General features: G+C 48.3%; 1 protein-coding gene across 1 annotated transcript in view; it reads left to right on the top strand.

The window, feature by feature from the left end:
- The first annotated feature begins 3,127 nt into the window (after positions 1 to 3,127).
- Positions 3,128 to 12,069, top strand: part of LOC147738124 (uncharacterized) — a 29,269-nt gene continuing 20,327 nt past the window's right edge. Inside the window, exon 1 of the mRNA XM_086925034.1 lies at positions 3,128 to 3,190. Coding sequence (XP_086781160.1) covers positions 3,128 to 3,190 — 63 coding nt within the window. The remainder of the gene's footprint in view (positions 3,191 to 12,069) is intronic.

The raw sequence follows: 12,069 nt of genomic DNA, 5'->3' as shown, positions 1-12,069 counted from the left end.
AACCATTAGTTTTTTATCGAAAACCCTCATAGACTTCCTGGTATTATCGTTGCGGTATATCTTTTTTTCCGCCCCATCAGGAGTCCTGGCATAGTCATTGGGTCAGCGATTAACGTGCTGGATGCCTGCCTCACCCGAGGCTACTTCTGGTGCATGTAGAAGTGTCCAGAGATCAAAAGAGGAAAACTGAGCTAAAAAATAGTGTCTAGTCAAAAAGGAAATTTTAATGTAAAGAAACTAGTCACTACTATTAAGAACCATTGTGATATGTAGGTAGTTGAGTTATTGAACTACCTTATCTTCTCAGAAACGTGTCGACATGTTTCAGCTCACAGGGCCCACACGGGTCTGGGGAGCTTTCGTCAGGACAATGAACAGTAAACAAACATACAATACATAAAAAATGTCACTCACACCTTTTGTGTGTGGTTCAAAGAGGCAAACGGAATTTCCGAGCTGTGGAGAAAACCAACAAACAGGCTTGTTTCAGTTGGTATAATTGCCAGGTGAGTAGGCAAACAAATGCACATAATAAAGCAATAATAAAGCAACTTTTAGTTTGCCCTTATGTTCCCTCCCGTAGTCTTTGATCCTCCACCCAAGAAAAACTTTAAATCCCAAAAATCAAACTTTCTCGCATGGGTGGGCGCTCTTTTGCCTACTTGGGCCCCACCCTATGGAACACCCTGCCATTGCCCCTCCGTCTGCAACCTAATCTTCTTTCATTTCGCAGATCCTTGAAAACATGGCTTTTCAGCCAATAGACTGCTCTACTTCTCTGCTGTTCTTGTACAGCGCCAGGAAACCCTCTTGGGTAGCTGTGAGCTGATATACAAATTCAAAATAATAATAATAATAATAAAGCCCCTGAAGACAAGCACAGATGGTACCAATATCTGAGCCAGTGCTTTTTTTTTTAATAGAGTTTTATATAGTGCGAACTTGACCCGAATAGGGTATCAGAGCGAATTACATAGCACCAGTTGCGTTACATTAGGACACATTCATTTTTGTGAGGCACGGGGAGATTAAGTGATTTACCCAGAATCACAGGATGTTCAGTGTCATTGCCGAGACTCGAACCCATTTCCCTAGGTTCGAGGTCGACCGCCCTAGCCGTTAGGCCAACTCCTCTCCCCTAACTTGGAGGAGAACGTTGGGTCCATCTCCTATGCAGAGGGCAGGAAGGTCCTTGAGAGGTAATTCGAGGAACGATTTGGCTGCTACTGTGAGGCATAACAGTGGTGGTTGACTGACCTCCCGCCTCACCTGGCTCAGACGTATAGCGCATTGCTGACACCTGCTCTTCTCAAGGAGCTGCTTGGAGCCAAGTATGATCTGATCTCTGATTACACAGTGGAAGACCAGAGGGATACGCTCTGTTGACGATATAGTAGGGGACGGTGAGTTGGCCCCCTTTGCTACTCTCATGCGTGATTATGGGCTGCCACAATCGCATCACTGACAGTACCGACAGCTCCTGCATAGCCTGCGGCACATGCCGGGTGCTCCCCCTTATGATCTTGAGACTGCCCCAATGTTGCATTATATCGTGATGTGGAAAGGATTCAAGGACACTATGGTGGGATTGTATGTTACCACTATGGACAGCCTTTCTTCGAGCACCACTGCCCACACTTTATGCTGTGTGTTGGAGCAGAGGCTGTGCCTCTCACTGTCTGAGCAGGACGGGCACGACCTTTGGGACGACCATGGAAGTTTCCTCCAGGAGGTCAGGTTGAAATTCCGTTATTTCAAGTTTCTACACTGGATGCCGGAGTGGATCTATAAAGCACATACGGCAGACGATTCCAAGTGCTGGAGGTGCTGAAGGTGTAGTGTACGGCCTGTGACATTTTGCATTTCCTGCGGACTGTACAGTACTTTGTGCTACTGGGGCTCCATTTTGGATACCTTAATTATCAACCTAGGGGTGGCACCTCAATTCATGGATGGTCTGACCTTGCTTCACAAAATGTAAATATTCCAGTATTTAACCCACCATTGGAAAGGTTAGCTGTCTATGGCATTCGTAGTGGGAGTTGTCTTTTTGGGGGCGACCATGGGGCCGGGCACCCTGACATTTTATTTTCCTGTTCCCAATGTTGCTGTCGAGGCACATAAGGCTGCTTGCATGACAATGCTACAAAGAGTTGGCACACTCACTAATCAACAGTGTACTGATGACGAGTGTACTATGATATAGGAGCCTATGTGAAGGAGTACAATATTTTCTATTTATTAAATGCCCCTCCCCTTTCCTCAGACCAGAAATACCCACTCATTTTTATGATACAATGCAAAGTGTGTAAGAAATTTCTGGTTCATATTTGATATCTCTATCTTAGGAATTAATTGTTTCAAAGATAAATTGCTTTATTTTGTGTCAGTGAATCTTTGTTGAGAGAGGGAGGTGGTTACTGTAAACAAAACAATAAAGCCTGGAAGAGGCCGCTATCTTGATAATTTAGGAGACAGTTGTGCTCTTAAACCAGACACTCAAAACCTAATTAGTGCCTAAATTTCAGTCTTGTGCGAGGATATAAAACCGTATCAAAAATAAGGAATAAGCCACATTGACAGAAAATTAGAAATAAGCTGTTCCTTTCAGTCCTGCCAAGTACCACGCAGCAGGCGCTAGACTAACACATTTCAGTGTGGTGGTCCGCATCCCCGCACTGAAATGTGAAGTCACGCATAAAGCGCCTGTGCCAGTCAAGCGCCCTGGACCTAGTGGGGGCTGGTCTTATAATAATACTAGTGTTAGTGGGCCAGGCAGGCAGCCCGCGCTATTCAGAAGACTGCTTGGGAGCTGGGCTCTGAGCTGCCTGCTTGCTACAATGTACAGACTGGTTTGAATCACTGCGCAGTAATGCAGCTTACTTTCACTTGTCATGGGCTGCCTCCCATGACACGTGCTCTCTGCTGCTGGTGCGGTAATGAAACTCGGCGGCTCGCTGCATTGCGATTGACCAACTCTCACCCGGTCTCACCACATCCCTGGGCGGCGGCGGAGTCACTTAGAACATTCGGACTGACTGCAGTTGATGGAGTGGTTAGTTCGAGGTCCCAGATCACTGGGACCCATGACTGTGAAGTTGAGTCCACTGCCCGAGAGAGGGAAGCCATGTGGCAGGCATCAAGTGAAATGCAGCTGCTCTTGAGCTGGCCACCACTGAATGTATTTCAGGTAAGTGTTTGCTTAACCCTGCTAGGAGTCAGTGAGGGCCATAAAATAACAATTGCTGCCAGTAACCAATTTCCAAACCTGTGCTTGACTTGCCTTCTGACCTCCATGTGCCACACACACACGAGTCACACCCACACTTGCAGTCAAACACAAACTTGCACCTAGCGGCCAGTCAGTGACATGCACACACAACATGTACGGCACAACACCTTTCTCAGGCCGGCTGATTTAACATGATTTCTCTCACCTGAACGCTCACTTGACACTGTTTACTAATGCCACTACACTTGATCTATCATCTTCCATATAATTGCCCACTGGCTCCACGAGGCTGTGACTAAGGGGGTCATTAGGATGGCGTGCTGACCTGAGTCTGCCAGCCATCCCCGCGGTTTTTGGACCGGCCGCCAGACCTGCGGCGGTCCCGCACCGCAAATTAGGATGCGATTGCCACCATGGCAGTTGCATTCCGCAATTTAACATTGTGGTAAGTGCTGCTGACAGCAGTACCCACCTCGATGTTAAAATCACATGTCTAACATTTCCCTGCACCACATTGCAGGCACCACACGGTGCCTGGCACCAGGTGCAGCGAAATGTAGGGGGTACTATAGATACCGGCAAGTGCACCCCACCTCCCCCAGATACACGGGGGGCCCTCAACGGGCCCCTAGACCCTATCCCCAATGCCGCCATGGGAAGGCCTTTATTTCCCACATCCTAGTATGGCGGACGGTGCCTGGTAGGTACTGCCACCATATTAGTGCCCCTGCTCCGTCTGCCAGACAATTGTGATGACTGCCACCAGCAGAAATGCAGCGGACGGACTTTCCGTCCACTGCGGTACCCACCGCCATCTTAATTTGGCGGTGGGTAAATCAACATTTGAAGGTGGAAGGATCGCCACCACCATCCCGGAGGTGGCGATCCTCCTGCCACCAAAATGCCTGGGGTGCGTGCTACTGCTCCAGTCTGTCCCCCCCTTAGTTTTGACTTGACTTTATCCTGGCGAGCCAACAGCAAAATTGTGCTTTACTTGGGTGATGATAGGAAATTAAATTCAGCGCTCTCAAGAGGCTGGTAGGTGTCTCTCGAAGGTAGTGCCCATGTTTGTGAGGCAGCTCGTACCCGGATGTATACGTGTGGTACATGAATGCTAGCTAAACTAAAGTGCAGCAAAAATACACCAATTATTGGAGCATGTGGATGGAAAATAGAACAGGTAGTTTATTTTGTATATTTACTAGTTCGTGCTGAGCTGCCTCGAGTTGAACGAGCCATTCCTTGAAATACTTCGAAACAACTGTGTAAATGTTGAGGGAGACTCATTTATAAAATTATAAACACTGCAGCGCACTGGCTGTTGGCTATGCCTGAGACTTCTCTGCGCCTCAGCCTGAGGCTTAATGCGTTTCAGGTGCTTTGCAGCAGTTTAAAGATTTTTTTGTTGCTCAAATTTAATTTAATTAAATGTCTTTCCCTCGTCTTCATTGCTTGATTTATTCTCGCAAAAAAGTGTCACTCATTGTCATTGAAATGTCACTCATAATCACACTGAAATTATGAAAATGTCACACATAGCAATATGAAACCTTGGCAGCTATGTTCTTTAATTATTGCTTTGACACATGACCTATGCTGCATTGCCACTGATCTGGTGTTTAACCCCTTGCATGCGACCGCGATTCTGCGCCTGTGCGGCAAAATCGCAAGTGGGCGGGTTCATGACGGCCCCCAGCCGTCATCAGCACACGAGCACCGCGGTGCATGACATACGGGGGCCGTCATCAGCATGCAAGGGGTTAAAACTCCATGGTATTTTCCTCTGTTTACTTTCCTACGTACCACGCTGTGGATTTGAAAAAATCTACAAATAGATAATTTAAAAAAATTAATACACTGTCCATTTTGATTGCAAAACTAACCAAAATACTTATATATTCATTGAAATATTGATATATTCATTGAAATACAGATATATTCATTGAAATTCAGACTGTCACTTCTAGTTGCCACCTTTCTGTAAATACTCTTAAGTCCTTTACATCGGTGTTTGGAAGATGCTCATCTGAAGGGAAGCTACAAATACTTTTCTACAGCAGCAACCAAGTGTGAGGCCCTGTACTTGAACTGTCTGACCCTTAAAAACATTCACGTCTGTGACATCTGAAATCCCAGGTCTTTACAGGTATAAATGCTTGTTTGTGTGAAAAGTATTCACTGCTGGAGCCTGGAGGCGGCGGTTCCGTCAGCGGCTACCAGAGGGCGCTCCTCGCCTGCTGATGAAATCCACAAAGCTACACATGGAATAAAAGGGTGAAGAGTTTTCTCTTCCGGGTCAGCGGTGGCAGAGACAGCACCAGCAGCGGTGCTGACATCACTTCCTCCATCTGCTCTGTATCCAGACTGCTGCAGAGGATGAAGGAGCCCTGTCTGTCTGGTGGGCAGTTACCTTCATCTTCAGACCACCCCATCAGACCCCTGATCTGCCCCTGTTTCCCTCAGAGTCCAGATCTGCCCCCCCCCACCCCCCCAATCATCCTCCCAGGAGGAGGATAGAGCCTGGACACGTCTGCACAGGTCTCTGCTCAGGTAGGAGATTGTCAGCACCTTCTGCTGTGTTTGAAGAAATAGACTGAATAATCCTGAAGGGAATCTCTGCAGGAGCCGGGCTGAGCTGGGCTCTTCTATCCGGGGCCCCTGGGGTTGACCTGGGCTCTTCTATCCGGGGGGCCCTGGGGCTGAGCTGGGCTCTTTTATCCGGGGGCCCCTGGGGCTGAGCTGGGCTCTTCTATCCGGGGGCCCCTGGGCGGCTGAGCTGGGCTCTTCTAACCGGGGGGCCCTGGGGCTGAGCTGGGCTCTTCTATCCGGGGACCTGGGGCTGAGCTGGGCTCTTCTATCCAGGGGCCCTGAGGCTGAGCTGGGCTCTTCTAACCGGGGGCCTCTGGGGTTGAGCTGGGCTCTTCTATCCGGGGGCCCTGGGGCTGAGCTGGGCTCTTTTATCCGAAACCCTAGGGCTGAGCTGGGCTCTTCTATCCGGGGGCCCTGGGGCTGAGCTGGGCTCTTCTATACGGGGGCCTCTGGGGCTGGGCTCTTCTATCGGGGGCCCATGGGGCTGAGCTGGGCTAGTCTTTCCAGGGGTCCTTGGGCTGAGCTGGGCTCTTCTATCCGGGGGCGCCTGGGGATGAGCCGGGCTCTTCTATCCAGGGGCCCCTGGGGCTGAGCTGGGCTCTTCTATCCAGGGGCCCCTGGGGCTGAGCTGGGCTCTTCTATCCGGGGCCCCTGGGACTGAGCTGGGCTCTTCTATCCGGGGGCCCTGGGGGGCTTTCCTTCCCACCCTGGGGGTGTTTGTGGGCATCATTTGTGTTAAAGAGGGGATCCTTGCACTGTTGCACTGTTGCACTGCATCTTACTGCACTGTGAGGAAACTGTGCACACTACTCTCCATCTTACTGCACTGTGAGGAATCTGTGCATGCTGCTCTATATACTACTGCACTGTGAGGAATCAGTGCCACTGCACTGATCTGTACTGCACTATCCATGCATTCTACACCGCATCCTACTGCACTGGGAGACACCTGTGCAGGCTGCACTGCTTTTCATTGCATTGAGGAATCTGTGCACACTGCTTTTACTACACTTTACGAAATATGAGCACGCTGCAGTGCATCATACTGCAATATGAGGGATCTGTGCACACTGTACTGCATCTTACTACTCTTTAAGAAATCTGTGCACGCTGCACTGCATCATACGACAATATGAGTAATCTGTGCACACTGTTCTGCATCTTACTAGACTTTAAGAAATCTGTGCACGCTGCACTGCATCATACGACAATATGAGTAATCTGTGCACACTGTTCTGCATCTTACTAGACTTTAAGAAATCGGTGCACGCTGCACTGCATCAGACTACAATATGAGGGATCTGTGCACACTGTACTGCTTTTACTACACTGAGTAATCTGTTCACACCACACTGTTTTTTTCTGTGTGACGGCAATATATGGGCTGCACTGCTTTAAGTTGTACTGACGAATCTGTGCACACTGCACTGCTTTTTACTATGCTCTGTGTATACACTTCATTACTTGTAATTGACTATTATAAAGCATTGCATGCTGCTGTTTACTGCACTATGAGATATATGTGCACACTGCACTACTGTTTGCTACACCTTGAGAAATAATGGGACGCTGCAAAGCCTTTTACTACTCGAGGAGAAATCAGTGTACACTTCAGTGATGTTTACTGTACTCTGGAATCTGTACACACTAAGCTGCTGTATGAAAAATATGTGCACAATGGATTGTGCATTCTGAACTGCTGTTTAATACACTTTGAAGAATATTTTAACACTACTGAGATTTGTTCTGATCAATTAGTAATGTGTGCGTACCTCACTGCTTTTCTGCTACACTGTTAGAGCACTATCAGCACTATGAGAAATCTGTTAGGCCCTTTGGTTTAAAAAATGCCCCTGTCACCTTCCAGAGGTTGGTGAATCAAGTCCTGACTGGGTTGGAGTCCTTTAGTGCAGCTTATCTTGATGGTATTGCTGTCTTGAGTTCCACCTGGCAGGATCACCTGATCCACCTTGGGAAGGTTTTAAAAGCCCTGCAAACTGCAGACCTAACCATCAAGGCATCCGAATGCCAGCTAGGGCAGGGCACTGTGGTGTAGTTGGGCCACCTTGTTGGTGGAGGCCAGGTACAACCCTTACAGCCCAAGTGCCAGGTTATCCTGGACTGGGCATCTCCAACAACCCAGGCCCAAGTCAGGGCATTCCTTGGCTTGACTGGGTACTGCAGGAGGGTTGTGAAGGGATATGGGTCCGTTGTGACTCCCCTCATAGAACTCACCTCCAAGAAAATGCCCATAAAGGTAAACTGGACAGTTAGGTGTCAAAAGGCTTTTGACTCCCTGAAAGAAGCAATGTGCTCAGCACCAATTCTGAAGGCTCCAGATTATGCCAAGCAGTTCATAGTGCAGACTGATTCCTCTGCTATGAACAGGAGCGGTCCTATCCCAGACCAATGAGGAAGGCCAAGACCAACCTGTTGCTTTTATAAACAGAAGGCGTCTCACCGCGGAGCAGCATTGGAGTGCCATTAAGAGGGAGGCCTTTGCTGTGGTTTGGTCCCTGAAGAAGGGGAGACCATTCTTGTTTGGTACTCACTTCCTAGTTCAAACTGATCACAGACCTCTCAGATGACTAATGCAAATAAAAGGAGAAAATCCTAAAATGTTGAGGTGGTCCATCTCCCTACAGGGAATGGACTTTGAAGTGGAACACAGACCTGGGACTGCCAATGCTAATGCAGATGGACTTTCCAGGTTCTTCCACTTACACAATGAAGACTCTCTAGGGAAAGGTTAGTCTAATCTTCTTTCGTTTGGGGGGAGGTTGTGTGAGAACGTGCCCTCTTTCTTGCATGGTATGCCCCCACTTTTTGATGAATTGCTGATGTTCTTTGACTGAGTGTGCCCTGGGCTCCTGCTAATCAGGTACCCAGGGCCTATGTTTCTTCCCTAAAACTGTTATGAAGCCTAACCCCAATTGGCATCTCTGGCCACATGTCAGCCCCTAGTAAATGGTACCACAGGTACCAAGGGCACTGTGACCAGAAAAGACCCCTAAGGGCGGCACCACTTATTGTGCCACCCTTAGAGGCCCTGTACCCTGACACTCACACACTGCCCTTGCAGGCTGTGTGTCTTGGTACAGAACAAAGTGAAGAGTCGATATGGCAAACATCTCTGTGTGCCCTGCTCACAAACCACTGCCCTGGCATAGATCAGTCACCCCTCTAGCTGGCTGCCCTATGCCCGTGGTGAGGGTACAAGTGCATTAGCCCTGTGCCCTTACAGTACCCAGGGCCATTCCAGGGCACTGTAAGTGCAGTGCTGCCATTAAGAGTATATGGTGCTAGGAGTTTGTCATCACGAAATCCACAACACCATAATGGCTACACTAAAGACTGAGAAGTTGTTACCAAACTTCTCAGCACATAAAACCCACACTGATGCCAGTGTGGGATTTAATGTAAAATGCACCAAAGAGGGAATCCTAGAGATGCCCCTGAAACTCAACCAACTCCTAGTGACCTGACTGAGTGGCTGCTTAGGCTGCCACCAATTGACATGTTTCGGGACCCCTGGGTCGAGAGCTTGCTGCTCTCGGGGACCTGAAAATGCACATCCTGGGACGAGGTACCAAGCCTCCTCCCCCAGGATGGGCAGGGTTCACGAAGGAGAAGATTCAAAGGCATACCGCCTTTGTGAGCCTCTCCAGACAATTTACTGCTTTCAGCAACTAGTCCCTAGTGGTTCTACCCCCCACTTTGGGCGGGAAAAACAAGTGAGGAAGAGGGGTGTTGCCGACTCCACCTCTCAGGTGGGGGAAGCGGGTTGAAGCACAGCCTCGAGTCCCGGACATCTTGAGGATGGGGGACCCAGCCAACCAGGGACAGGCTCCAGCCGCCCTCCCACTGGAGAGTGGCAGAATAGGGGGTGTACCCACCCCAGGGAATGGACCCAATGGTCCATGCCCTTTACCTACCTATAATATCCCTAAATCTAGTATTAAGGGGTCACCCTGAGCCTCGATTCCTCAGATCCAGAAACGACAAGAAAAGAAGATAAGGAGAAGGACCGAAGAGCCATGCAAAGCTAACAAGAGGAAAGCGCCCACTAACTTGCCCCAGTCCTACAGGCCTGTCACCCCTCGAACCTGCTCCTGCAAAATCCCGGTGTGTCCTGCAGCCAGCAACCTCAAAACCACGGAAGACCTGCCTGCCTTCACTTTAAAGACTGAACCTCTTGTGAACACTGGACTTGTTCAAACAGCAACCCCTGGCAGCAGTCAGGGACCGTAAATACAGCCCACTCTGCACCCGCCAAACCAGGCCCGAACTCGAGTGGAAATATACCACATGGAGGTCACCATGGCGAGCCTGACCCGAGATCAGGTGACCCCCTGACCTGCCTCAAGCCTCCAGCTGACGAATGCAGCCTAAATCCAGAAGGCCCCCTTAAACGCGACCAGGAGCTGGTAAGAAGATCCGACCCCAGAAGTCACCCCTGCACCCGACGCCCCGCGGCCTTGTGTGCCCAAACCGACGGTGCCTAACCAATCCTTAACTTCCCAACTTACCTCTCCCAGTGGTGGTCGCACCCAGAAGTCCTTTGTCTCCCTGCCTGAGGTTCTCCATAGAAAAAAACTGGGCGCCCAACGTCGAATCAGCACTCTGCACCCGGCCGCCCCAGTGCCGCTGAGGGTGCACCTTTTGTGCTACTTTGTTTCCCCATTTGCCCTGACCTTAACCCTAGGAGCTTTGCTCTCACAACCCAGTGACCTGCTTGCCAGCAGCCACCATCCGGAGACCCCCTGTCCCCCTTTGGATAACAGTGGGCCTCAACACTCTGCACCCCGCCGCCCCAGTGCCGCTAAGGGTGTAACAACAGTGCAACACTGACCCTGGGTGACCCCTGAGTCTAACCCCAGAACCTTAACTCCCACAGTCAATTACTTACCTATGGACTGTTAACCTGTTTTCTCTCCATAGGATAGCATTGACACTTTTTCTCCAAAAACTTTCCAAGTGTGGAGTTTTGAAACTTAAAAATATTCTTTAAAAATCATGTGAATAACCAAAACTTATTTACGTACCTGTTTCCAGGAAATGTCCCAGTGCTGAATCTAAGTATCCAGCTTTGAGTAAGAAAAGTAACGTAGAAAGTAACTTACCTGTAATTTACTATAAAAGCATATTCATTTCAATGTACTGTATTTGCTAACTGTTGCATCCTTCTGCATACCCTGTAAATCAAACAAAGTACAATTTCTATTGCATTTTCAAACTGTTCTATATCCAGTAACTTATTGCTGAAAAATATTTAATGCATACCTGTGCCATGTTTATTTGCCATCTGCTGAGTGTGTACATCAAATGCTTAACACTGTCCTCTGATACTGCCTTACTGCTCGACCAAGCTACCAATTTAGAGAGTAAGGTGCTATCTAACTTTAACCTCTTCCTACCTCTGGGTTCACTTGGTCTCTATACACACTATACCTCATTTTTGTGTAGTATATATATAGCCAGTTTCCTACAATAGGGCATTGATTTTTTTTGCTACAAGTAATGGATGGGACGGAAGTCTCTGTAGGGTTTGCTTCCAGAAGCATGAAAGATTTGGAAACACAATATTCTGTAATAGAAAGTGATATGTTGGAATGCGTTTGGGTTGTCGGCAAGTGTAAGCCATATCTCTTGAAAAGAAAATTTAGCTTGTGGACCGATCACAGACCACTCGTTGCTATTTTGTCTAGGATCCAAATTAAGATCCTCAGGCAGAGTATCTATCAAATTATTGGAGTTTTAGTGTGCTTCATATTACAGGAGGAAAGAACATTAGAGTGGACTTTCTGTCTTGGTTACCATTAGATTTGTGTTCAGTAGATTTACAGGAAGAAATTGAGGCATGTATCATTGCATAAGTTGAAGATTTGGTCATTTGTTCCAATTTAATGGAATTGTGTGATCGGTTGAGGGAGGATACTGTATTGACCAAGGTCACGATTTTTGGGAAATTTGGGGAGCAGAGGGAAAAAACTTTGGAGAATTCTTTGTAATCTTATTGCAAGGTGGCGGATGAGTTATCTTTGGAAGGAGGATTGTTGGTAAGAGGTAATAAGTTAATTCCCCCAGGATGTTTCCACCAAAAGATTTTGGAGACAGCTCATGTAGGCCATCTGGGTATGAGTGCCACTAAGCGTAGGATAAGAAATGATTTCTGGTGCCCTGGAGTGGATGTGGAGGTAGAAGGATTAGTGAGAAATTGTGCACCATGCTGTTTGAGTGATAAACAT

This window comes from Lissotriton vulgaris, chromosome 1_1, assembly GCF_964263255.1.
Source record: "Lissotriton vulgaris chromosome 1_1, aLisVul1.2, whole genome shotgun sequence".
In the NCBI taxonomy this organism is placed as follows: Eukaryota; Metazoa; Chordata; class Amphibia; order Caudata; family Salamandridae; genus Lissotriton; species Lissotriton vulgaris.
The sequence above is the reverse complement of the archived record's forward strand: the minus strand, read 5'-3'. Positions and strand labels throughout refer to the sequence as shown.